Raw genomic sequence first — 13,695 nt, 5'->3', positions numbered from 1 at the left:
TTTCATGGTTTTTTCTTTTTCATTATATTTTTTTTCACGCTTGTTAGTGTAAATAATCTAAGATACAAATTACAATAGTTTAATATCAACTGCTCGTCACCTTTTACGAAAGATTGCTTTTTCCGATGCAGAGACGTTCATTATTGAGGAGTCCTGGTGCTTCACCACCTGTTTTACCATATGCATTACGAGTAGCATAAATTTCTTAGCAACTGTGTCAAAGTAATTAAAATTTAACCTGTGAAATACTTGTTATCGAGTAGTAACTTCGATGGTCAACTGTGGTCTTCATCATCAGTTCCACTTCACCAAATGATGATTAGAAATGAGAAAATTACCATACAATATTTACCCCCATTTTACCCCTTTAGGGGTAATTTTATCCATTTCACCTACACAGATAATTTTTAATTCCAATCGAGAACTTGTATACCTATTTTCATACTTCTAAGTCCAGAAATGAGAATATTTCCATACAAACTTCACCCCCCTATTTCACCCCCTTAGGGGATGAATTTCTAAAAATCCTTTCTTAGTGCTCACTTACATTACAGAAAGAACCCGTGTACCAAATTTCAAGTTTCTAGGCCCAGCGGTTTGGGCTGTGCGTTGTCAGTCAGTCAGTCAGTTTCTTCTTTTATATATATAGATAGATTTACTATAGGTGTCCCTACAATACAACATTTGAAGAGTTCCCTCGATTTCCTTAAGATCCAATCATCAGATCCTGATTTGGAGCTTATGGGACCTAATTGAAGACATTCCTAGACGCACGCAATTTTTTTTTTTCAAATCGGTTCATAAATGACGGAGTTCTGAGGTAACAAACATAAAAAAAAACGAATTGATAACCTCCTTTTTTGAAGTCGGTTAAAAAAGTAGATTTTACGGGATAACTTAATAAATACCTACTTAACTTAAATACCTATTACTTTTAGGAAAACTGTTATGAAATAACCATTCTGTAACAACTTTTCAGTCACTGCAATTAAAGTTTCTTTCCTGTTGCTATTATTATTACAAACGAAACATACGTTATTATTTATTTGTTATACGTAATAAAGTTTCATTTTAATTATTTAATTTCACTTGCCTGCGGCTTTTGCGAAGACTTTGTTTATCGAAACTATACTATTTTCCAGGATAAAACTAACCGATGTCCTTCTCTGGGTCATAAATTCTCTCAATACCAAAATTCATCACGATCGGTTGAGTACTTTAAGCGTGAAAGCGTAACAAACATATTCGCATTTTAGTTAGGCTGTTTCACGAATGGCGTCTGTTAGTCAGCATGATGATGTGTCATGCTAAGCTGTTGATCTCCTTGCCTGATACTCCATATTAGGTGCTTATGTTTAACGAGGTTAGTTAGTTTTTACATAACCATAACGTAAGTGTAGTCAAAAGTCTTCAATGCAATCCGATAATTTTAAATACATGTAGTCGTAACATTGTACTTACTACTACTACGTTGGTTGTCTCATAAAATTAAATATAACGTTTCAATCTTTCGTGATTCTCACTCATAGTCAAAATACCATAAACGGGACTTATCACGCTATTTTTACACGAGTAATATTTACCTCCAAAAATTCAAATTAAATATGTCGCTACATTACATACTGCACTAAAAACGCTAGTGGTTCGTCACACCTTACAATAACAATAAAGTGCGTCCCCACTGCTATCATTGACACGTAGTGTTTCTATTCTCTTTTTATCTCTTTTCGCAGTTGTTACTCGACACTATACTCTGTCACTGCATGACTGATGGTGGAATTGTGGATATAGTGGCTGTCAAATGTTTGTGTCGAATGTGTTACAATTATTATGTTATCTTTTTTTATGTCATCTGTGCCTACGTGTCGCACGCGCTCCATGTGGCCTTCTTCAATATAAATTAAATTCTAATTTGAATCTCACGTCACTTTTCCATATCTTCCATATCTTTGATTTGATCGTATTCTTGTCGAAATAGTAAAAGTTAGTGAACAAATATTGCGAAATAACTAACTAATAGCATTCTGTCAGTTTTTCGTGGGTCTTTATAGATTAGTTTGACCGTGAGCTCCTTGCCTTATTGTATGTTTTGAACAGTGTGGCGTGATATAAACAAGTTAACGTACCCGTAGTTATCTATGCAGAACATTGCACGCAATCGCATGTAGGTACCTACTAAGGCGTGCGGCGGCGGCCCGTATGCCGCAAAAACTGCAACTAATCAAGTAATTACTGTTGCGTTAGTTGTGTAACTTTGTCAAACGGCTACTGTAATCACTCTCGAGTCAGGTCAAGTCAATAAATCACCATATCCGCTGAATTGCGACGGTCCTACTTTCATAAGACCAGCATATAGTTACGGCTGCATCTTGTTAATTATCCGCACCGAGTTACTCTTCTTTCTAAACACCTAACCTACTATAATTGAGCCATAAGATTTACCCCCTGTTTCGCCATCCATTGATTTAATTTATTTGACGGATAAATGTGATGCCGTCTCTGTTTGTTTTTTTTTTTTTCAAATAGACGGAGACGGCATCATATGTATACGTCAAATAAAATTAATCAGAAAGCTTGTAATGCAAGTACGCTTTGGAATAAAGCATGTAGAACGAAGCAAGGTATCCGTTGTGATATACATTAATTTTCCTACTCACTCGCAGCCACTGCCGGTCGCCTTGTTTAAGCTGTCGGTCCTCATACATTTATAGGCCGCAGCCCGCCCCACCCCGTCGCACTAGAATGCTGCTAATTCTGCACTCAATTAGTGAGCCCGAGTGCCTTAGCTCTTTAATGCGATAGAAAATCTGAACATGTTTGCTGGTAGCAATAAGTAACCCAGCATCATGACTTGAATGCAACGTTGTTTCTGGTATGATTGATTCAAAGCTAACATATCATAAAACTATATCGAAATAATATTGTTCTATAGATATTATTGCACCTGTATGTATGTACACAGTTACATAAGTTCACGTGTGCGCAGCGGCTGCCGGGTGTCGTCACGACAACCGCCATATGCTCCGGCGGCGCTCGCTAGTCCATGTCATCGGCACAAGAACGAGAGTGAATCAGCTCGAAAGAGCCCCACCTGGTTTTGTGTTTTAAGTTTACTCGATCCACTGCAAACAAGTTGTACTCCAAAAATTGTACAGGTTTTTCCATAATGAAGCCACTCGACCTTCTAACAATAACACGGCTAATAAATTCCTTACATGAATTCATCATCGCATTTTGCATAATAATTACCCACTTATTGTATGCCACGTCTCATTTTATCATGATGCATTCGCTAAGTTAATACCTGGGTTGTTACTAGCAAAAAAGTTACAATTGGAAGTATTCGCGCGATGGTTTTGTTTCTATTGATGACAAGAGAAGTTAGGAATGAATACAAAATGATTTATTGTTCTCCTTATGCCATTTAAGTTGAAGCATGAGGCATGTCTAATAACGTAGCGAACCATAATAACCATAATGATTGTGGAGTTATGTTGAAACTGTTCTATTTATCGGCATCCATTTTGTTCCAAAGCACAATCATTTCCAACGTAGTAAACTGTTACGGAATGATCATGGTCGCACACGTTACCACAAATGACGTTAACAGTATTTCGATTGGCCATTTCCACTTTGCGCCGAAGAGAGCTTGACGTTATGCGGGCCACTGTCTCGGCACCGGCGCCACTCGCGGAGGTTTTAGTGGCGTCTAGGTGACCCACATAAAGGGACACCATTCGATGTCAAGCCATGAACACTCAATTAACTATCACAAGTGCCGGTTTTCGTTCGTAAGAAGGCCGAATCGTCGTATATCTTATGAAATGAAACCAATTGAAGTTCCAATCTTTTAGAATTTTTAATGATCTAGTTAGATCATGATATTATTTTCTTTTCTCTTAATTAACCTACATGAAGTCGTATACATTAGTTGGATAAAAGCCGTTTCGTATCACTGTTAATGTTATTTTTTTCACAAGTTTGTTTTTTGTTACAGATGATGAAGAATAAAAATACGTGGTAGAGCCACCCGATATGAACTCGGACGTGCATCGCCATCAGGCGCATCCACCGCTCGCTCAGGTAAATACTGCAACGAATAAAATTGCGTGCAATCAATACTCCTAGGCGAAACCTTTTGTAACTGCTAGCTTATATTAGCTACACGGTTCAAATTCTATATCTGACGAAAAAGTGATATCTTAAATACTGCGGGGCAATAGATGCCACTCGTCCCCGCATCCATCGAAAGAAAGAAGAAGCAAACTGCCAAGAAATAGCTTCACAGAGGAATTATTTAGACTGTTGATAGTGGTGTTCATCTTTTTATTTTGCTTTCGGGCTATTATTGTATTGTAATCGTAATAATAATGTATGTAATGTTAAATACGTTAAAGCTTGCACAGTAAACAATAAAATAAAGTTGGCAACAAAGTAATTCGAATGAAGTAGGTTAGTCGTTTGTGGTTTTAGCTGTACATTTTCCGGAATATTAAGGTCCTTTGTCAGTAAGACTTGCATGTGTTAATAGCTACATCTGGCCTCGTAAAATGAACAAGATTACTTTAAAGAATTTATTAAGGAAGACGCGAATGAGTGATCTTGATCTCAATGTAAAGCTCAAAGGCAGGGTAAACCTAAAAATAATAAATTTGCGTATACAAAGAGCAGTGCACATTTAATTGCTGCGTACCTGCATCACATCTCGTCGTTTTTGGCAAGCGGCCAAGGTTGTGCGTTTCATTGTATCGTTAAATGCTGTGTGTGAATTTTATCTCAACATCCACTATCTGTGGCCGTCGAAAAGTTATTAAATGCTTACCTACTTAACAGTTGACGCTTTATCGCTCAGTGTCGCTTAATCTGCTGTCCCCGATGCGGACGGTATGCGCCATGCGGCTTACTTTTTCTTTGATGAGCTGTTTGATATTCACGATTTGTCTGTTAGTAAATGCCTTTGTTCGGCAGACTTGTCACGATTTGGAAGCTACTGTTTAATGGAGTTCAGTATTTGTTTTGGGAATGTCAAGCAATTTTTTTTTTTTATCTATCTCTGTATAAAAGATTAATAAACTTTCTTCTATGATTGCCTTTTTTATTTTTAGAGTGAAATTAAAACGTTTATTGCACCATGTCACTTCCCTTTACGTTGTATTAAAAAAAAAAAACCTTAGTTGTTGCGTATTTGTAGCTAGCCTGTGTGATGAAATCATTAATTCTGCAAGCACCTCTTTAATGTAGGGCCGATTTGACGCAAGGTGTGTCGTTTTGCAGCACAGCGTCGGCCCGTGCGGCTGGTACTCGGCGTCGGCGGCGCCCGCGCCGACCGCGCCCGCGAGGATCAAGCGCGCACAGCCGCCGCACCAGCTGCCGGTTAGTTCCGCTCTTTCTCGTACTCCAACTATCTTAGGATACCGCACTCTTCGTGGGTACATTTTTGTAGACATGGTAAAAGGTTCTGTTTTAGTTTCCAGGTTATCTAGTAGAAGTACAGGACGTCTCAAAAATAATCGAAAGTGTCTACAGCCCATTCATAAAAAAGGGGTCCACGAAAATCGAATAATGACCCTGTAGGTATAACGAATCGAGAGTCTCACATCATGATGATTACGCGACATGTCCTTAGTTTCTTTCGCGGGCTCAAAATAAAGTTGTTACTTATTTCGTGGACATGGACATGATCGACTATAGTAGGCATGTTTTTGTAGTCAAATCAGTAAAAGCGCCGTAGGCTTAAGATGGAATAAAGTGTCGATGACTCGTTTTCTGCCATTGTAATCAAATATGATTGATAATGATAATTCTTTAAGCAGCAGTCAAAACAGTACATAATGTCTTTATGAAAACAAGCTTTAGGTGCCTACTCCGCTTACTGTGAGGAGTAATGAGTATATTGATGCATGAAAATTTAACGTGACTTTAATGGTTAACGAATATTTGGATTCCTCATCAACCGGAATATTGGTCAATATTTCCTTAACATTATTATTAATGAATAGCCCCAAAATTATGACAACTCTAACAGTAAATACCAATATATTAGTGAATATACTTGATGTTTCATGAAATAGGTAAAATTGACTGCACATGCATATAATGTACCTCGTACTTAGTAGGTATGTGTGCACGCTCTTTGATTTGTTGTGCTTTTGAAAAGATCGTAAATATGACCTGTTGATTTTAAACTTATCCACGTCTTATTCCGAGTAATCTCATGCACAAACATAAAAAGATTATTCGTAAAAGCTCTGCTGATTCTAAAATAACTTCTCGCGTACAAAACTGATACTTACCTACTTTTATCCACTTTGTTTACGTATTCTATTCGTTCAAACATTACACATTAATTGAAGCATTTTAAATCAAAAGCACTCGAGCTACTGACTGAGTGGGCGCTTTGGAAATATCGATTCGACTGTTAAATTATTTAGCGTTGCTTTACTAGTTAATATTCAGTGAAGTTAGTTAGGAGTTATTTTTGACGGGATCGCGTTATTTTGTCCTAGTCTGGAGGTGGTGTGAGCAGTAATGGGCCACACGCGCCCGTCTCGCCCACCGCATTGCAGAGCTCCGTACCACACAACGTAAGTGCGAAATGCTTTACATATTTTGTTGCGCATTCAAAAGTAAGGTGTCTTCGTTCCTCTTGCAAAATGGAACTTTGTTTGCGTTTGTTTATCTTTTGTAACGCGAACTACGCATAGAAAAAGCTAAACATTAAGATGCGTCCGTATGTTCTAAGCGAAACATGATGGTGTTCTACAACACTGTTCGGAAACAATAACCATGCCTACATAACATACTTGTGAAAGATAAACTCATTAGTATGCCATAAACAATAGAATATATCCCTTTCAACATTTATTAGCTACAGTCGTTCAGCACTCATGTTTTCGTATACAGTTCAGTAGCGTATTATGTGACAACAATGGTAATAAAGTATTGTTGCGCAGAATGTGATGCCGTCATCAGCGCGCGCGCCGGCGCCCGCGGGCCCCGCCCCGGCCATGCACACCTCGCAGACGGCTTCGGGTATGCTCACAAGTATTGCTCTACATCCTACTCCATTTCGTACTAACAGTAGTTCCGGCATGGTACAGTTACTTGCAAAAATATCTGACACGTCCTACCGGCCTTGGAAATAGAGTCTTATATTTATGCACGCTTTGTCGCGTCAGATATTGGTGCTGGAGCTGGACTGTACAAGAAGCCGTTTTTTGACTATTAAGCGATGACTAAAATTAATGCCAAGCTTTCGCAGTCCGTTCATAATGCGAAAACTAATGCACGTATTTCGTAATAGGCAATATTCGCAAATCAATACCTACAGCATAGGTACTATATATTCTCAGAGATGGAGATCTATTCACACGTGTCGGCGTGCTGTACACTTGAAATATCACTGTGGGATATTGCACTTTCTATGTCGTGACATTCATGTACTCGGTTTTGCCATAAAACTCACAATGGCCTGTTACAGCAAAATCACTATTACAATGGGAAAAGTGGCAATCAGATTGTTATTGAGAAGACAGTGGAAAACTTTGCCACTTTTCATCGTCAGTCACCTCAGATAACCTTAATGTTTATAAAGGTGACAAGTACAAGTCGTATCTCAATGACTTTCTGTTTAGAGGACAAATGTAATGTTTTACAGCTATGCTATCCGTATCCGTTCTTACTAGAAAAGAAATAACCTAGATTCCAGTAAAAGTTCAAGAACAAGTGTGTATTAACACGCTACGTACGCTTGCGGCGTGTGATCGGCACATTTGACACGTGCGCGGGACAGCAATGAACGGTTGATTGGTGTCGGCAGGTGTCGCGAAGGGCCCCAGCGACCTGCTGGTGAGCTCGGCGTGCGCCAACCCGCCGCCCGCCGCCAACCGGCTCGTCAACATGACGCAGTTCCCGTGAGTACACAACAATAGTATATTACTGCAGTATGTATTGGGAGGGTGCGGAAGTACTAGGTGGGGGTAATGAAATCTATCGCAGCGCTCATGGTCGCCAAAAGTAGAAATAGTTCTGGCTCTGTCATCTGTCATACTCATATGAATCTGTCATTAACAAAGCAATTTGTATAGACTTTAACTACCTAATTTTAGTAATAGATGTTTGTGTTATGATGCGAGATTTAATTATTGAACACTGTCCCTGTTTTGTTCTTAATTCCTCTACATCTCGGACATGTCCAGCAACAATTTTCCTTATGAAACGGTTTGTGGTTGAAATGTTATATTGAGTGATACTCACAAAACCGGTCTTCAAAATGAGTCTTCAAAATTTTGATCTGAAAACGATATTTAATTTATTACTAGCGATATAAGAACAATTATATAATTTTACTATTATTCAATATGCTTTATCTCTTCGTTTTACAGTAAAAGTACAACTAAACATGAAGTAAACAAACCCTGACATAACGAAAATAAAACACTTTTTGAATAAATTTTACTTACCTCTTTTAATTTTAATGACCAAAAATTAATTCACAACCCTTTGTCCACCCAAATCACGGTATCACAGTAATTTTGTATTATAAATTAATACGTAGGTTTGATTTTTGTCACAATGTGGTGATAAAATTTCAAAACGTCAGAGCATCAGAGCCAAAAAAGTTGCGGACGCTAGGTAGCGCTGATATCGTGCACAGAGCCAATAGGTATATGAGGCTGGCATGTTCACTCTGTCCCTCTTTTCCCTCTTGAGTTATACAATTTTGATAACTAACAAATCCTTCCTGTTATGTTGCTGAATTAAGTAAAAATATGTCCTTTTATTTATTTATAAATACTACAACTTTGATGGATATTTATAAATGGTTTCGAATATTCCTCTCAATCTCTGAGAGTTTCTTTCTGAAAAGTACAGTATGATGAACTACCTCAAGCCATTTACGGTTACAGTTAATAAAAGTTGGCGGGCAATACCATTTAAAGCCGAACGGTGCGAGTCATGTTATCTATCGGAAAAGATAGGTCAATGGGTTTGGTTGTTTGCTGTCCTAGAAGATAAACGTCTATCTATGGGTGTGAGGTGATAACCAAGTTCAAATTCAAATTGCGTTACTAGATTAATTTACAATGACGTGTTGGTCTCAATTTACATGCAAAATTGATTATCATGACCATATGAAATAATCGCGAGCCGCTTATGCATTTCGATTAAGCCACTAATTAAACTAATTGGACCGGTGATTAAAGCGTAGTTTTTGTATGTACAATTTGCAGGCTCCTACAGCCATTAGAAACCGGTAATAGTTTATAAACCGAACCTAGCGCGCCTACCTTAACAAAAACGAAAAAAATGTCGTCCATTAGTACTATCTACATGTAATTGCTGCTCGTCTCGATATTTTCCATTATCTATAATTTGGAGTTATCACTCGTATCGGAGCGATACTCATTCCCGTATCGTTCAACAGCGAGCGATGACGAGTGACATAAGCCAGTGTTTTAATAAGCCTCACAAAGTGTTCCTGTTCACTCCGCCTGTCGACAACGACCTACTAGAGTAAATATTTGCAACCATTTTATGTACAAACACTAATAACTTACACGTCAGGAATGTTGTGTTTTGTTTGCGTTACCCAATCACTTAACCGGCTCGTTGCACTTCAATTATTGCGTGACGAAATCAACCATTTGTTTTTATTTACCAGAGAGTTATAACGTTTTGTTTCATTTCTACAGATGATGGGTATTCTAGTGTGACTTAGTTACGAAAGTAGTTTTTATTCTCATATCCACTATGATTAATTACTGCAAGAAATATATCATATTCGTTGTAAATCTCTCTCCTGGGGAGTGTACTACTGGTAATTGTATAACTTAAGACTTAGGACTGCTCAAGACTTCAGATCACTATGTTTGTTATAATTCTAAATATTGTTTACCACAATCCTGTCTAATTAGGCCTCGTTCTGTTACTACTCCCTATAAACAAGGGTGATAGATAATGATATCTTTAGAATTGGAATCTAGAAAGTGGGCTTGATTAGATTATCCTGAATGCCAAGTTATTGTTCGGTTACATTAAGAGCTTGTGTCATAACTCATAACTCTCCAAGTTCCTGATATTATGTCACAGATATCTGTAATGCCGTCTCTGCTTTTTCGAAGAATATAAACAGAAACTGCATCGCAGAAAATATCAAAAATCATCTGTCACGTAAGGTCTGTGTAGCGATGCTCTAGCGAAAACCGTTGTGCGGAGCGAGGATATAGGTAAATTAAGCGTTTCTATTGGTTCACTAGAAACATCCCTCGCAACGCTTCCTCGCATTTTTCTAGTGGAAACGCAGCCTAATTAAAAAAACTCTTTATTTCAAATCGGCACGTAAACTAAACCGAACCTTGCAGTACACTCTGTTCACTTAGTAAGATGTTGATTATGAATGAGATACGAGTTTTTTTAGTATTGACGTTATAGGATCTGTTTGACATCGTACTGCATTGTGTACAGATGGCACCACGGCGCGATATCGCGAGAGCGCGCGGAGGCGCTACTGTCGAGCTCGCCGGACGGCGTGTTCCTGGTGCGCGAGAGCACCAACTTCCCTGGCGACCACACGCTGTGCGTGCGATTCCGCGGACGCGTCGAACACTATCGGTAACACACCACTCAACTCACAACTGAACTACAACTGGACTTCAGCCGCCAGCGAGATCAAGCTTGCCATATGGGAACCTATTAACAACAAAAAACGAATTCCTGAATTAGTGAATTTATATGGCTATATCCACCCGAAAACAACAGCAACGCTCGACGATAGCCAGACTGAGGCGCTTAGACGTCTTCATGCGCAAGCGTTATAATTATAAAGAGTCGAATAGGATTTCGCTTGCGGCGTGTTGAGTTTACGTTAATAAGTAATTATCATGCCTACCGGGCATTGTGTTGGCAATGTCTGCGATTCATCGTCAGCGAATACTTGTCTGCTTGATTGAGTTCTGCAGGTCTGCCAGTTTTATGACCTTTTATAGATTACTAATAGCAGTAATAGCGACTTAGTCTGCGAATGACTTGTCTATATCGCCCCAACTACAGAATTTTCCTGAATAAAACTATCCTTTACCCTCCTCTAAATCTCAAACTATCTCTAGACCAAATTTCATCACAACGATTGAGTACTTTAAGCGTAACAAACAAACGTACTCACTTTGCGTTAATTAGGATGTCTTCACAGACAGTATAAGTCAAACTTTGCACTCGTCGAGTCTCATGTCATGGATTTTGTTTCATTAGTCTATAATAGTTCTTCACTAGATATCACGAAGTTATAAATTATTCTCAAGGCATAATAATATGGTTAGATAAATCGTTAACAACGAAATTGCGTGGGATCGATAGTGTATTATCTTTGTTCTCCAGCCAAGGCTAAAGGCCCATAAAATCAAAGAGTTGTCTAATTAAGTACTGTTTGTTTTCCGCAGCGTCAAATGGGCGACAGCACCGGATAGTCAAACGCAACGGCTCACTATCGACGACGAGGAGTTTTTCGACACCATGAACGATTTAATAAAGGTGAGCAGATCCTGTTTTGATGAAATACCGGAAGATCTCACCATCTCAGTCCTGTGTTGTCATTTGTCATGCTTGTCATACTCATACCGTCAATACGCTGTTGTCTGATTGATAATTTTCAGTAGGTTTGAGGATATAAAGAAGAGTAGGTATGATATAAGGCTATAAATTAAATGAGAGCACCACTGTAGATTTGTGGATAACGCTCATTTCGAGGCTCAAAGACTCAGACTCTTAAGACTCAAGAGTCTTAAGGACTCTAATATATTTGAGAATTGAATTGGCTTATTTTATGCGTATGGATGCAAAAAACTGTCTTTGTAGGCTTTGAGTCGTAAAGCCTCGAGAGTCTATAAGGTTCGAGTCTTTAAGCCTCGAAATGAGCGTTTCTCACAACACTACACCACTGTCTTCTTGACTATCACATTTTTAAAGTTACGTTTAAATTTTAGTTCCTTTTTCTTCAGTTGGTTTTATTATTTTATGACGTACTCTAAAGAAGAAACCACCTATATTGTAAGAAACAAATCAAGGGTGAATAGTTATTTACTTGCTAACAAAGCGTGCTCAATCATAGACCATGTTCTCTTAACATTAGGCATAATCGTGATCATACGCAAGCTTATTGTGCATAAAAAAAATGTTGTCTCTTATTTGTGATAGCTTTATTGTATTTGCAGCACTATTTGCAAGACGCCGACGGCTTGTGTACGAAACTAGTCCGGTACTTGCCCAAAGCAGCCCCCAACGGTGCCAACAATAACGGCGCGCTACAGCCGCCCTATCCGCCGCATCCGCAGGTACATTGCAAAACTTTTATTCATATTTCAATGTTAGCTATGTTTGTTCGTATGTCTGATGGTTTTGGATAAATCTTACAAGTTAACTTACACCCATTTCTAGTGATTGGATTGGCTTGAAATTTGGTATAATATTGTAAATTGGATGATAATGCAAAATAGTTAACAAATGTAGTCAGCAAAAAAGCTGGTATTAAAGATATTTTAGCCAAAAACTTATTACAGTCACAACAATAATACCTATTAGATATGATTAAACACTCGATAAATCTGTTAGGCTTACCCCCTGTTTCACCATTAATAGATTAATTTTATGTGACTGATATCTGTGCTGCCGTCTCTGTTTGTTTTGCCCGAATAGACGGAGACGGCATCACATTTATCTGTTAAATAAAATTTATCTATGAGTGGTGAAATCGGCCCTTAATGGCTTGCATTTCGTTAAATATTGCACTTTGTCCTATCAGATTTTACATCGTTTAAGACATTACAAGTTACATTGTATTTTATAGTAACACTCTGTTACATCAAGTATAAAATGCAGTGTAATTTTTATTTTTGTTACGTTTTATGCAAGCTTTTATCTAACTTGCAACATTCCTATGTAAGTTTATGAGTTGTGGTTTCAACGTGTACAAATAAAATTATTCGACCAGTTTCTGGAAACCAATTGAGCTGAAATTTGGCAAGACGTTGACCTTCGTATAAAAAAATATTGTTTAGACCTAGGCCGCACTACAGTTAAACCGCCACGGTTTTTAACCGCGTGACTTTTTGAATCAAGTAAACTTAAAGCCGCTAGTGCGGCCGCATGCATTAGTTTCCTTGATTCAAAAAGTCCCTTAATCCTTAGTGCTTAGTCCTTTAGGCCTTACTCTTTGTCGGCGTCTGACCGCTTGCATTTGGTTCCCACGCAGCAGCCGCCGCCGTACCCGCCGACGCCGCACGTGCCGCCGCTGGCGCACGCCGCCTTCCAGCCTACCTACTCACAGCAGTTGCCGCCCACCACCGCCGCCGCCACGGATCAAGTCGACGCCACTAACTTCCTGGAAGCACGTGAGTCATTGTCATTACACTTTTTCGCTACCCAGAGATTAATGGCTTCTGCCAATCTCACAGAACAGGGTTACTCAAAGTGGGGTACGTGAACCCCTAGGGGTTCGCTATTCGACGGTAGGGGGTTCGTGACAAGATTTACGTGACTCCAAAAACCACCAGGCTGCAAGACTAGAAAGATGATTAAGATTGGTTTTTGGAGTCTTTTTGTATTGTTTATTTTTAGTTTCTCCAACAGTCAATTTTATTACTTTCTTTGGGGGGGGGGGGGTTGCTATCGTCTAGAAACTTGAACAGGGGTATGTGGAGC

At 38.8% G+C, this 13,695-nt stretch overlaps 1 protein-coding gene across 5 annotated transcripts in view; it reads left to right on the top strand.

The window, feature by feature from the left end:
• Nucleotides 1-13,695, top strand: part of Csk (C-terminal Src kinase) — a 39,503-nt gene that overhangs the window by 16,063 nt on the left and 9,745 nt on the right. For 4 of the 5 annotated variants that reach the window (XM_074104270.1, XM_074104267.1, XM_074104271.1 and 1 more), the window contains 9 exons: nucleotides 3,998-4,083; nucleotides 5,275-5,373; nucleotides 6,507-6,584; nucleotides 6,954-7,044; nucleotides 7,820-7,913; nucleotides 10,468-10,614; nucleotides 11,439-11,529; nucleotides 12,210-12,329; nucleotides 13,247-13,385. In XM_074104270.1, the coding sequence (XP_073960371.1) occupies nucleotides 4,036-4,083; nucleotides 5,275-5,373; nucleotides 6,507-6,584; nucleotides 6,954-7,044; nucleotides 7,820-7,913; nucleotides 10,468-10,614; nucleotides 11,439-11,529; nucleotides 12,210-12,329; nucleotides 13,247-13,385 (907 nt within the window). In that variant the 5' untranslated portion in view covers nucleotides 3,998-4,035. The remainder of the gene's footprint in view (nucleotides 1-3,997; nucleotides 4,084-5,274; nucleotides 5,374-6,506; nucleotides 6,585-6,953; nucleotides 7,045-7,819; nucleotides 7,914-10,467; nucleotides 10,615-11,438; nucleotides 11,530-12,209; nucleotides 12,330-13,246; nucleotides 13,386-13,695) is intronic. The other variant, XM_074104272.1, reaches the window with a different exon arrangement.

Source organism: Choristoneura fumiferana, chromosome 21 (genome assembly GCF_025370935.1).
Source record: "Choristoneura fumiferana chromosome 21, NRCan_CFum_1, whole genome shotgun sequence".
Lineage (NCBI taxonomy): Eukaryota > Metazoa > Arthropoda > Insecta > Lepidoptera > Tortricidae > Choristoneura > Choristoneura fumiferana.
This window is presented reverse-complemented; position numbering and strand designations above follow the sequence as displayed.